The sequence below is a fragment of the Dipodomys spectabilis genome, unplaced genomic scaffold, assembly GCF_019054845.1.
Source record: "Dipodomys spectabilis isolate Male_0828 unplaced genomic scaffold, ASM1905484v1 ptg000001l, whole genome shotgun sequence".
Lineage (NCBI taxonomy): Eukaryota > Metazoa > Chordata > Mammalia > Rodentia > Heteromyidae > Dipodomys > Dipodomys spectabilis.
Genome location: NW_024870678.1, coordinates 24185994 through 24200000, shown reverse-complemented (window position 1 = coordinate 24200000; position 14007 = coordinate 24185994). Strand labels below are relative to the sequence as shown.

General features: G+C 43.1%; 1 protein-coding gene across 1 annotated transcript; it reads right to left on the bottom strand.

Moving 5' to 3' along the window:
* Positions 1–5575, bottom strand: Hebp2 (heme binding protein 2). The gene is made up of 4 exons (XM_042687717.1): positions 5393–5575; positions 4966–5101; positions 4075–4255; positions 1–525 (listed from the first exon to the last, which is right to left on the bottom strand). The coding sequence occupies exons 1-4, from the start codon at positions 5495–5497 to the stop codon at positions 327–329; spliced, it is 621 nt and encodes a 206-aa protein (XP_042543651.1). The 5' UTR covers positions 5498–5575; the 3' UTR covers positions 1–326.
* Between the last annotated feature and the right edge of the window lie 8432 nt (positions 5576–14007).

Genomic DNA, 14007 nt, shown 5'->3' with positions numbered 1-14007 from the left:
TTAGTTTTTCCTATTTTTACTGATTTTATCCAGAAAGTGTAAGGTGCAATGGACACAAATTCCTGCAGGAATAGGACATGATTGTGAATCAAGGAAGAGGAGGCAGCAGGACAATTCACGAGATGCTCTCAGAGAGTAAGGCCACCAGAACTCTAACCCATTTCCTTGGCCCCAGGTTTATCTGTGTATCTAAATAAAGCTTTAAGCATTAGAAAGGCACACTGGAAATGAGTGTGATTTCATACTAGTCCTCAGAAGATTCTAGACACACTTTAGAGGTGGTATCGACACCAACATTCAACAGAAATGAACTTTCTTGCATTTTCTCATTCATTTTCTTTGGAAGATTCATTTTTCTGAATCAGCCACACTTCGTTATTTCTGTCGAGCAGTTTGAAAGGGCTGTTGTAGCCTGCAGTGTAGAAAACCTTTTCATTGAAAACTTTTCCTTCTTCCCTCAAAATGCTTGCTAATGTCAAAAGTTGTTCTTGGTTCTTTTGGCCACTAGAGAACCCATCAAATGACCTGCAAAAGAGAAAGTAAATGAGTGAGTGATTTTGTTTTGTTGATTAGCTTCTTTATTATTCTAATACGGGGGGTTCAACTCAGGGCCTCAAACTCTCACATGACTTTTTCTGCTCAAGACTGACTGGCATTCTACCTCCTGAGCTTTCGTGCTCAAGGCTGATACTCTATCACTTGAGCATAGCTCCACTTTTGGCTTTTAGATGGCTAATTGGAAATAAGAGTCTTACAGACCTTTCTGCCTGGGCTGGCTTCGAACCATTATCCTCAGATGTCAGCCTCCTAAGTAGTTAGTATTACAGGTATGAGCCACCAGCACCCAGCAAGTGAGTGATTTTAATACTGACGACAATGCCGGCGCTGGACCCCGATGGCTGGATTGAAGTGCAGTTTCCAAGCCTGCAATGACCCTCCTCCCCGTCGTTCCCTGTCTCAGGTGACTTCAAGCCCATGGAGGACACCCAGGAGGCACCCAAGTCTCATCTGTTGTCAGATTTGGAATTTACACCATCTCCTGTGCTGTAATCTGTAATCCTGTGCTGCTCAAATTTTAATGTTTATAAATCATTATGGGATGTTATTAAAATGCACATTTAAGAGGACTGGGTTCTAGGCCTAAGAGAAAATCTATGAAGATCTTAGTACACATTGATACTGTTGGTAGAACCACAGAATTGCCTTAGATGCCTGGCTTCCACACTCTAGTCCTTTCTTCCCTCTTCTTCCTCCTTCCCCCTCTCCCTCTTTCCTTCCCTTCCTCTTCTCTTCTTTTTAAACTGAGGATTGAACCCAGGACCTCAGATTTACTAGGCAACTACTCTACCACTTGAGCCATGCCCCCACCTTCCTGTCCCAGCCTCTGGAGCTGGGACTGCAGGTAGGAGTCACCATACTTAGCTCAGACTCCCACCTTTGAACATGTCCTCTTTCTTCCTCTCCATTGGCAAGCAGACACTGAGTTATGGATGGATACAATATAGTTTAAACCTGTACACATTCACAGACCAATGGAAGAAACCACATTTTGGTAGCTCTCTATACAAAGGTTTTAGGAGGCAGAATCAGTGCTCAGCGACCAGTGACTAATAAGGACGATTAAATACAGGATTTAAGACGTCTTCGGAGCCGGGCTTGGAATGAAGGATGGTATTGCAAAGGGCAGAAAAGGGAAAGGCATATTTGAACAAAAGGGACAGAATGTTTGAACAAAACTCTAAAAGTACAAAGCATTCTCAACAGGCAGAAAGTGAGGTCAGAAGGGGTGGGTGGGAGCATAGAAACTGTATCTTAGCCTATGCCTGTTGAGATGTTTCCAAAGGATGCTGAACAGAATCTTCTGATCTATGAAGGAGTGTAGGCAGACTGAAGGAAGGAGCCAGTAAGGGTGGAAAAGAATGGGATCGAATATGGGAACGAGAGTAAAAGTACAAGCCAAACAGAAGTAGATTTGCTCCTGAGATCAAATCATGACAGCACTGAGCTACTGACAGGCAAACATAATACTTTTTTTTTTATGGTTAAGAATAAGAAACAGCTGGGTACTGGAGGCTTATACCAGTAATCCTAGCTACTCAGGAGGCTGAGATCTGAGGATCACTGTTTGAAGCCAGACCAGGCAGGAAAGTGTGAGACTTTTATCTTCAATAAACTATCAAAGAAGCCCGAAGTGGAGCTGTGACTCAAGTGGTAGAATGCTAGCCTTGAGCAAAAAGAAACTCAGAGACTGTGTTCAGGCCCTGAGTTCAATCCCCAAGACCTTCATATAGACACAGACACACACACACACACCTGAAGTTATGGCTCAAATGCTAGAGCACCAGCTGAGCAAAAAAGCCAAGCAAGAGCATGAAGTCCTGAGTTCAAGTCCCAGATCCAGCACAAAAAATACTGAGAAAAATTTCTAATATGTTCAATATGGTACATTATATTCCTAATACAGTATGAATTTCACTATCAAAATATCCACACACAAAAAGCAATCCTACCCTCCTTCAGATAAGATGTAAAATCTCAAGAGCACAAACTATTTTTACTCCGCAGCCAGGCTCTCTGGCCCACAGTTTACGTTCACAGTGAGGAAATGCAGGCATCTCTGAACACACAGATATGTAAATAGAACACAGCAGGTGAGTCGATTCCATTCTTCTCATTTGCATCAAACACTGAATATAATTCTGAGCCATGTGTAACAAAACGTTTTGGCTCCTAGATTTACTACTTATTTCCCCAATGAACAGACAACACTCTGTTCTGCCCAAAGAGAATTTGTTTTCAGATCCCACTTTTTCCTTAAAAACAAATTTTGAATCTCCTCCTTAGAAGTCACCTTCTGTTCTCTGGATCCATGTGGCTCTACAAGGATCTATTTGCTGCTTTATTTGGTACATAAACATAAGTTGTGCCTCCAACTCCACATGCTTGCCTTGCTAGAAGCTGGGTAGCTATGTGGACATGGTGACAAGCTGTCATATTCTTGAGGAAGACAGTCTGTTCCTGAGAGTGACAACAGGGACACTGAGGCCAGAGTGGCTGGCTGAAGACTCAGGGTCACAGAGGACAGCACTAGAGACAGTAGTGAGTGATGGCTATGTTCTAAATATCTTATTTTAAATTCTCTCCTTTGAGTTTCACTGCCACCCTACGGAATCAGTAAGCACCGCCAAAGGCAGGATGCAGTGGGCCATTTTCCCCACAGGGGGCGGTGTTGACATCCTAATCACCAACAGGATAGTATTAGGAGGTGGGGCTTTGGGGAAGAGGGTGGAGCTCCTGTTATTAGAATTAGAAGAGAACTAGAAGCTTGTATGCTGATTCCACATACAGCAAGAAGGTCCCTAGCCAGTGCCTTGAACTCCACTTCTCAACTTCCAAAACTGTGAGAACTTGTTTTTTGTTTTTATAAGCTATTCCGCCTGTCGTGTTTTGTTAGAGAAATCCAAATAAAGAAAAATAGGTATGATATATGTATGATGTGTTTTTTCACGCATTTTTGTTCAGCCTTATCTAGATTGCAGTAAAGGGCAGATTTCTATTTTATGGCGATATAATTTGTACTGTGTTTTATACATGGGGGTTATACGATAGAATTGTTATTAAATAAATTGATCTTATATTGCAGCAGTCCTTAGTAATATTTAAAATCAAGTCAGGAGCTGGGCTCTGATGTCTTATGCCTATAACCCTAGCTACACGGGAGGCTGAGATCTGAGTATCAAGTCAGTCCACACAGAACAAGTCCATGAGACTCTTACTCCAATTAAAGAGCAAAAAGCTGAAAGTGGAGGTGTAGCTCAAATGGTAGAGTGCCAGCCTTGAGTGCAAAAGCTCAACAAAAGCAAGAAGACCTGAGTTCAAGCCCATGTACTGGCACGCGCGCACGCACACACACACACACACACACACACACACAAATGCCAGTAGGAAAACATGAAAGACACTAGTTTTTATGGAAGGGTGAAAAGTGTGTTGAAATTGCCTACAAGCACACAGGCGAAATTGTCATCGAGTAGGCCTCAGAGGCAACTGGGCTGTACCTTATCTACCACTTACCGTACAAACACAGTCATTCCAGCTCTGTCTTCAATGAAGACATCCGACTCCGAAGGCCTGGGCGGATCAGGTTGCTGCTCCGAGGGGATGTATAGGGAGATGGTAATGGTAGACTCACTAAAAGGACCTGAGCCGGGCTCCACATAGCTCATCACTGGAGCTGTCATCTTTATTTTCATCTCTGGGCCAGAGAAAGGAGAGCAACTTCAACGTCTTTATGACCACATTTTAAATTTTAACCTATTCTTTTTTCTTTAAAAATGTATTTCTTGATTTACTTTACAATTGAGATCCAAATATTTACCATTAAGATAATTTTTTCATCTTAAAAAGTAAGGGCAGGGTGACTCAACTATTCATGGTCCATATTAAACATTTTCATTTTCAATGTATTTTCCCCCCTATACTCTTGGCATTAACAAATCCTATATTTTTAGAGATAAAAGGCAAAGTTTTTATAACTGAGAAAATAGGACCTTAATAGCCTAGTCTCTTAGCTTAAGTAGGCTGAGAGACCTGCGCGTGCACACACACACACACACGTAAGACACAAGTTATTTGTTTTGGAACTAGTATCTCCTAGTCTTGTCTGCCCAGGAAGACTTTCCCAAGCACTAAATTACCCTGAAACACTGGCCGTATGGGACAGTACTTCAGGAAGCAGAAACAGGGAAGGCTGAAGTTTAAAAGTGCCAGGCTTGTCCCCCCCTCCTGCCATTAAGCTAAAGTTCCTCAGGAGAGACTTTGTCTGGAAACACTAGGTCTTGAATGATCTTGTTATCTTTCTATTTTTTAAAAAAGAGTATCTCCTTAATAAGCTAAAAGGAAATTAATTCTATGCTCCGAGTCTCAAACACAGGACGCTCAGTGACCCCAGGCCACCGGCCGCACCTCTGTCGTTGTTGCCTTGAATGTAGCCGCTCAGTCTGGAGAAGCCGGTCTGGATGGCGGAATCCCAGTCCATGGACTCCACGCAGGTGCTGACCCACTTGGCGGGCCCGTAGTGTCGGGTCTCATAACTTCCGGCCTACATCGGGGCAGAGAAAGCTCCCAGAAACGAGACAGCAATTCAGATACCTCCATTTCTGGTCTCCCAGGAGCAGGCCGCACCTCCGGCCTCAGCGCCGGACCCTTGCGGGCCTGCGGAGACGCCTGTGGGCGCCCTCCCTGGGCACAGCGACGGCCCTCGCCCCCACAAGCGTCCATGCCCCCGCCATCGCCGCCAGCGACGGGCCCAGCTCTAGATCGACCTGCTAGAAGTCCACAGTAGCCCGAAGGCAGCGCCGAGTCCCCGCCTGCCCGCCCCGGGGGCGCCTACCTGCGGGCCCGCGTCCTCCGGGGCCTCCCAGCCCGGCGTCTCCACCGCTGGCCCCGCCGCCGCGCCCTCGGCTGTCCCGAGGTCTGGCTCGGACGCCTCGGCCATGGGCGACGCGGATGCTGGGGGCGCGGAACCCGATCGGCCGCGCCGCGAAGGACGGACGCGCGCCTGGGGCCGCGGTGCCCGGCCTGTCCGGCCGCCCGGCTGCGCCGCCCCCGCGGAGGTCCCCGAGTCCCCGCCCCGCCGACGCCCCGGCCCTCCGCAGTGCGGGACACCCCGACGGGGCTGCACAACCCGATCTGCGCCGCGAGGGGGCGCCCCGATCAGCGAGGGAGCCCCGCTGCAACCCGGGCGCAGTGCCCCCGTGCCTTCCCCGCCTCCAGCCCCCCAGGACCTCAGGACCCCGGTCCAGCGCCCTGCCCTAGTGTGCGCTGGGGAGCCGGGGAGGAGGACCCAGCCGCGGCTGCCGGGGTTTCGGTGTAACCGGTCCGGGCGCCTGTGCCAGGCCCCGCCCGCGCGCCAGGCGCCTCTGCAGACCGGTCCCACCCCGGGCTGCCCTGCCCGGGAGCAGCTACCGACCTCCCCTTGGAAGCCCCGGCCTGGCCCCTGAACCACCACCACCACTAGTTCCAACATCCCATGACTGCAAAAACTAACTTCCTTACAGCTGAGCAGTGTGTGTGTGTGTGTGTGTACTCTGGGCCTGCATCCTGTGTCTTCCACTGGAGCCACACCTCCACGTATGGGCTTTTTGCTGGTTAATTGAGAGCAAAAATGTGTCACAGACTTTTCTGTCCAGCCTGGCTTTGAACTGTGATCCTCAGATCTCAGCCCCCTGAGTAAATAGGATTACAGACGGAAGCCAACAGCAGTCACTCTATCTGGGAAAGTCGTGTCTTCGATGTCCACCCACACCACACTACAGGCCCGTTTCTTCATTTCTGTCTATTTGCTGGAAGAGATCCAATTGTCCCAACCCAGTGTTTTTTAAGCAATTGATCCCTCTTTCCTCCCCCGCCCCAACAATTGTTCCAGAGCCTGAGGGCACTGGCCATTTCTAGTGGTTCTATCAAATCTTGTATTCTGCAGAGCCACGCTTGAATTAGTGAAGCCTTAGTATTGAATTTTTACTTACATTTTAAAAATAGTCCATTTATTTTAGCTCTGTAACAGATGTGATCTTCAGTGACTTGGAGAAGTTGAAGAATATAATGCTTTTATCCAGGTTCTTTTTTTTTTTTTTTTGTCCGTGGTGGGGCTTGAACTCAAGGCCTGGGCGATGTCCCTGTGCTCTTCAGCTCAAGGCTAGTGCTCTACCCCTTGAGCCACAGGGCCACTTGTGGTTTTCTGAGCAGTTATTAGAGATCAGAGTCTCATGGACTTTTCCTGCCTGGGCTGGCTTTGAACCGCCACCCTCAGATCTCAGCCTCCTAAGTAGTTAGGATTACAGGCATGAGCCTACTGGCACCCAGCTTACTCGTGTTCTTTTAGGGTGGGGAAAAGGATGTAATTTACAGTATCAGTTAATTCTTTCTCGTCCCCCTTTTTTAGTTTTCTTCTTTCTCCTTCTTTTGGAGACACTGGGGATTGAACTCAAGGCCTTAGTATTTACTAGGCAGATATTCTAACACTCGGGTCACATTTCCACTTGTTTTTTGCTTTAGTTATTTTTCTGATAAAGTCTCCTGCTTTTTGTTATGGGCTAGCCTCAGTCCGGGATCCTCTCATTGACTGTCTCCTGCAAAGCTGGGACCAGTTTATATACCACCATACCTGGATTCTTGACTGAAATGCATCTCCTTAAGTTTTTCCTTGGGTTAGCCTGAAACCTTCCTTCCCTATCTGTGAGCTGGGAGTACATATGTGAGCCACCACGCCTGACTTCATTTTTCTTTTAAACTGCAGACTATCTTTTGTAGCCACCAAAACTTTGTTTTTCTAGGGGAGAGCAGTTTATTGGCAGGAAAACAACCTACATTTGGAGACATTCTTGTAGGTGTGGAGTGTATAACTAATGAAAGAGGCAACAGGTGGCTAGACTGAATTATCTGCGCTTAAAGGTGGTAATTAGTCATAGACAAGGAAAGAAGGAAGGAAAGAAAAGGATTTATTTTAAATGAATGGGTTTTTGTTAGAACAAGCGTAATAAAAGTCTGAAGGCTCCACTTTTATATTCATATTTCAAAATAATCATGTTAAGCTTCATTGTGATGAATTAGAGCTAAATTGTTCTATTAACTCATACTTAACTAATATTTATGTGACACTGTGAAGCAGTTATTTTAGCTAAGCTTTGCAAAAAACAAAGGTGCAGAAGAGAGGAGGACTGCAGGAATCTTTTCGTTGTGAGGCTACCGTCTACCAAGGCACAACAGAAACTGAATTAGTGAATCCCAAATGTTAGCTCCTAGAGGAAACACAGAGTAAGCCTTTAGTCACAATATTCTTGTCACTCAATCAACTCATAACTTATTTTACGTGCGTTGCTATGTAAAGATACCAAATAATAATGATTCATTAATACTGAATTCATGACCAGCCACATTTTAACTCATGAGTAAAGCTTTGCTAACACATGTACTTGCTTCTCCAGGCTGCTCCTCCTTCTAGAATTAGCCAGCACTTCCACACTGGGCCTGGGGGCCAGGGAGCCCAGACAGATCACCATAGCACTAAATGAACTGTGGGAAGAACATAGTGGAGAGTATGACAGAGCGCTGAAGGTGAGCCCTGAGCCACGTAAGTGGTTTGTTTCCCGGTGCCTGTCTGTGAGTCACTGAAAAGTACCGTAAGTACTGGTTGTGGGGTCACAAATACATTTAGCAAGTAGGTGAACATGAAAATTCAGAATCTATAAGTAATGAGGATCTTCTGTTAATTTTTTCCTGTGGTAAAGAACATAAGCTGTTTCCATCCACTTGTCACTGACAAAGAGTGACTAGTGCCCTGACTAACCTGAAGGAGAGATCAAAGGACGACCACCTGTGATCTCAAAGGCAAAAGCCTGTCTATAAATATTGCTTCTTCACTCTGTTATTTATTTTATTGGGTAGCAGTTATTTCCCACAGATGATTACAATGCTGTTTCCATCCAACTTGTGACTCTTATAACAGGATTTTGACCTCCCCACCCCCGAATTGTTGGGTGAAAGTCTGTGTTTCCTTTCCTTGAAACTTTGGCTTGTAAATGGTAGAAACAACACTGAATGACTCTGAAGCTGGATCATCAAAGACTTCACCAAGTTCTCTTTGGGATACTTGCTCTTAGAATCCAGCCACCATGCTTAAAGGAAGCTCAATTAGCTCTGTGGTAAGCTATGTATGGGTTCCCAGCTTGGATTTTGGCTGACATCTGGTGTCAAGCATTGGACCTGTGAGTGATTAAGTGTGACTTCAGCTCCCTGCTATCAACTCCATTCCAAACATTCTCAAGTTTACGATGAGGCCCTAGAGGTCAGGAAGCATGTGTAAACTATCTTTATAGCATCCACAGAATCTGCAGGCATAAGAAGAGGCTAACTGGGCATGGTGGTGCATGTAATAATCCCAGCTACTCAGAAAATGTGGAGAAGGATGGATTATGAGTTTGAAGCCAGTACAGGCAAAGTTAACAAGATCTTAGCCCCAAAACATTATAGGGCTGGGGCTATGGTTCAAGTGGTAGAGCACTTGCTTAGTAAGAGCAAAGCCTTGTGTCTAATCTCCAATACAGAGAAAAAAAACTAACATTAAGTGGCTATTTTTTATGACACTGAGTTTGGGGTGGTTTGTTTTCTAGACATAATAACTTGGAGGGTATTTGCTCTGGATAGGACTGTGATAGGTGTTGGTGGAGGTTAACCGTAAGTAAAGTTTGATCCTGGCCATCTTTAACTCTGGGGTCACTTTTTCCATCATACCATAATTGAATATTTGTTTAGTCTTTTAATGATTTCCACTTTCTCAGCTGTGATAACCATGAAATGGATAGCAACATGGTATTCTAACAAGAAAGGTAGGTTTTTTTTTAATAGGGAGGGGGGAATGGTTGGCTGCATCATTAGTTTTAATGAGAATTCTAATATTCATCCATTATTTAGTCCTCCAACAACCCCACAAAGCCCTATTTCCACTGAGCACATTACTTAGTGCCTGATGGATAGAAATTGCTTAATAAATGTTAAATGAATGCCAGTCATAAAATTTATTAGATGTACAGATAGTGATTGAATAGTTTCAGGTGCACCTGTGAACACACTTCCTTTCCCATGTGTGACAGAAAATAAAGTGGCATTTCTTAAACTGTGGGGAGGAGGATGTCCAAAGTTGGAAATGTCTTTCAAAAGTAAAACATCAGCTTTACTGAGAATGAGATCTGATGTAACTTCTGAGACCTCAGCGATGTTTTTATGAGAACAGGGTTCATGCTTTGGAGTAAAAGCAGGACACTAAATATATCAATGCCAAATAATGTATATTCTCAGAAGCATTTATAAGAATAGCTTCTAGGTGGACCTAAGAGAAAGAAAATGGGTGAATTTCTTGACCAAAGGCCATTTCCTACAAACTTAGGGCAGCTAAAATGTTCCCTTAAATTCCTCTACATGGCACTTTCCTTATTGCTGGTGAATTACCATACTCTTTTTTTTTCACTAAAACAAATTAAAAATAGCTTATATGCCCATATTTCTAGACAATAATTTTTATAAGACAATAAATTTAGTCTAGCTATGGACATTTCTATCTCCTCTATTTACTTGGATACAAAAAAAAATCTTTTGAGAATGAACAGACTTCAATAAATCATGCAGAATAAAAGAACTGGCAATGAGTGGACCTGACTCCTCAAACCTGGTTTATCTGGTCAGAAAAGCAGTAGACTTCTGTACATTAACTTTCAAGACTTAGTATAATAATCTACTAAACCTACTAAATAGTTCCAGGACATTTTTGTCCTTGTTTTCAGATTGTCTATATAGACAGTCCTATCATCTGCAAAGAGAAATCATTTTATCCTCCTTTCCTACATTTTTCTTCTTTCTTGCTTGTTTTGTTTTTTTTTTTTTGGGTCCGGTCCTGGGGCCTGAACACTGGGCCTGGGCGCTGTCCCTCAGCTCTTCAGCTCAAGGCTAGCGCTCTACCACTTGAGCCACAGCGCCACTTCCGGCTTTTTTCTTTTTGCTTAGTGGTGCTGAGGAATCGAACCCAGGGCCTCAGGTATGCAAGGCAAGCACTCTACCACTGAGCCACCTTCCCAGCCCCTCGTTTAATTTTTTTTTTTTGGAGGGAGGAGGATTTTTATTTCTTCTAACTGCATGATCAAGGACTTTCACATTGTCGAAAGGAATGGTGGGAGGAAACAGTCCTTACAAGGAAACTTCTGTTTTCTTACTACTAAGACACTGGTTGTAGTGTTTTGTAGGAGTTCCATATCAAATTGTGCAAGCTCTCTCCTCTGTTACTCGTTTGCTCAAAGTTTTGATCATGCATGGTGTTTGATTCTGTCAAATGCTTTTTCAGCTTCTAGTGTGATATTATGATATTTTTCTTTAACTTGCTGTTGTGATGTATTTTATTAATGGATGTATTAATGTTAAAGTAGTTTTGCATACTTGGGATTAACTCACTTGGTTGTGGTATATGACATATAATACTTCAAATTTATTTCTGAATTTGACTTGCTTATATTTTGTTGAGTTTGGATCCAAGTTGATAAGAGAAATTGGTCTTTTGCTTTCTTTTTTTGGTAATGTGTTTGGTTTTGCTAACAGGGCAATAATGCTAGTCTCAAAGAATAAGTTAGAGAGCATCATCTCTACTTCTATATTTTAGAAGAGATTGTAGAGAACTGATACTATTTCTATCTTAAATGTTTAATGGTATTTACTAGTAAACCCATCTGGGCATTAAGTTTTCTGTTTTGGAAGAGTTTTAATTACTGATTCAATTTCTTTTGTAGTTTTAAATGAATAATTTAGATTGTATTTCCACTTTATTAGCCTACTAAGTATATATACATATATGTATATATTACAGTGCTAATGATAGTTAAGTCAAGGTGAATGATAGTCCAGGGGTCTACCATTAAGCTATACCCCAAGCTTCATCAATTACACTTCCTTTTTTATTGGTTTCTCCAGTATTTTTAAACATTTTTATTGGTGGAAGTGGCGTTGTAGCTCAAGTGGTAGAGTGCTCGCCTTGAGCTGAAGAGCTGAGGGACAGTGCCCAGGCCCAGAGTTCAAGCCCCACGACTGACAAAAAAAAAAAAAAAAAAGAAAATACTAAACATTTTTATTGGTATATATTACTTGTACAAGGAAGTTTTATAGTGACATGTCCATACATGTATACAGTGTAGCAATGTCTTAAGACCATATGAAAGATATTCTGTCATTAAGATATAGACTGTTACATGGTTAATTCAGATGCTCTACCATGTCATCAATGCACTTGTTTTCTCTTTTTATTCTATTCTCATATCAGTCATGAGTAATGCCCTGCCTCATGATTGCAAAATGGCTATAGTAACCTCAGATATCATATTTAGATGCAGAACAACTAGAAAGGAGTAAGAGTATTTCTTTCCATGTATTTATTTATTTTTATTTTTATTTAATTTTTGTTGTTGTTGTTGGTGGTGGTCATGGGGCTTGAACTCAGAGCCGGGGCGCTGTCCCTAAGCTTTTTCACTCAAGGCTCACACTCTATCACTTTGAGCCACAGTGCACTTCTAGTTTTCTGATGCTTAATTGAAGATAAGAGTCTCACAGCTGGGCACTGGTGGCTCATGCTTGTAATCCTAGCTACTCAGGAGACTGAAATCTGAGGATCAGGGTTCAAAGCCAACCTAGGCAGGAACGTCCATGGAACTTTTATCTCCAATAAACCACTCAGAAAACCAGAAGTATTGTTGTGGCTCAAATGGTAGAGTGCTAGCCTTGAGCTGAAGAGCTCAGGGAGAGCACCCAGGCCCAGACTTCAAGTCCCACAGACTGATCAAAAAAAAAAAAAAAAAGAGTCTCACAGAGTTCCTTGCCCAGGCTGGCTTTGAACCCAAATCCTCAGATCTCAGCCTTCTGAATAGCTAAGATTACAGGTGTAAGCCACAGGTGCCTAGCTTCACATATTTATTTTATTATAAAGATGCTGTACAGAGGGTTCATGTATTTATTTTTAATAGTAAGACAAACTTTTCTAAAAAAGTTCCTTCTCCTTGGTGGATCTCCTAAGACCAAATCCGTTCTTGGTACAGGGACTGAAATCAAAATAACCTAGCAAAATGCACTCCTTGGTGTTTGGAAGGGCCTAGTCTGTCTTTAGCAGATGATTTCTGGAATCCAAGAAGGAGAATGAGGGCAGTTGGGAAAGAATCAGTCCTCCCTTTCACAGAACTGGAATCTTAGGGTTAAAAACCATGTGAAGAGCTGGGCACCTGTGGTTCACACCTGTGGTGCTAGCTACTCAGGAAGGAGATCTGAGGATCACAGTTCAAAGCCAACTGAGCAGGAAAGTCCGTGAGATTCTCACCTCCAATTAACTACCAAAAAAGCTTGAAGTGGAGCTATGGCTCAAGGAATAGAGAGCTAGCATTGAGCAAAAAGCTCAGGATCAACATCTAGACCCTGAGTTCAAGACTCAAAAACCTTCTTCCCCCCAGAAAAAAAGAATGTGAGAAAGGCTTTTCATTCTCATTTGTTTATTTACCTTAAAACACATTAGAGAATTTTTTACTATAATTTCACTAAAACAAACTTTATTGATTTTTTCCACCCAAGTAGATTATATTTTGCTTTAGTCCTCAAATATAAAACCATTATTATTTTTAAAATCATTTGGACTCATCCAACAGTCTAGTTTGTTTTTTGGTACTGTATATATATAGTTTTATTGTTATTATTAGATGTTTTACAGAAGGATTACCATTTTATAAGTCAGGTAATGAGGAAATTTCTTTTTTGGATACTGTCATCCCTTCTCCTTCTCTTCCCCTATTTTCCCCTCCTTCCCTGCTTACAAATAAAAAATTTTTTTTTTAGTTATAGCATTGAGCCTGGTATCTGTGTCTCATACTGTAATCTTAGCTACTCAGGAGGCTGAGAACTGAGGATCATGGCAAGAAAGTCGGCGAGACTCTTATCTCCAATAAACTACTCAGAAACAGCTGGAAGTGATGCTGTGGCTCAAGTGGTCGATCAGTAGCCTTGAGCACAAAGAGGCTCAGGACAGTGCTCAGGCCCTGAGTTCAAACCTAGGACTGGCAAACAACAACAACAACAACAAAGCAAAACAATTATAACATTGAGAAGATAAGAATTATGAATGTCACCCCTATACCCTTCATCTCCCCTCCCTGTCACCACTGTGGATATCCTGACACACCTCCCATGTGGTAATATCTACCAAGGGGAGATTTCTAACTGCGCCAAACTTACTTTCTCCTACTCTGATGTGACCCATTTCAGCAAAGGCTGAAACTGAACTTGTATAAAGTTCCTGAGAAAACACCTACCACCATGGCAGATACTTCTGCTCAGATCAGAGAGCCAGGCATCTGGTCCTAGGTCTATTCCAAGATATGCAATGTTGGGCAAGTGGCTTCATCTCTGTAAACTCTAGTTTTGAAGTCTGTGAAT

Bases quoted from the DNA above. Each gene is read 5' to 3' on its own strand.
- Hebp2 (XM_042687717.1), bottom strand. From the start codon at position 5,497: ATGGCCGAGGCGTCCGAGCCAGACCTCGGGACAGCCGAGGGCGCGGCG. The intron at 5,102-5,392 runs GTAGGCGCCCCC...GCCCCGATGTAG, and splicing joins CGGAGGACGCGGGCCCGCAG to GCCGGAAGTTATGAGACCCG. The intron at 526-4,074 runs GTAAGTGGTAGA...TCTCTTTTGCAG, and splicing joins GGAATGACTGTGTTTGTACG to GTCATTTGATGGGTTCTCTA.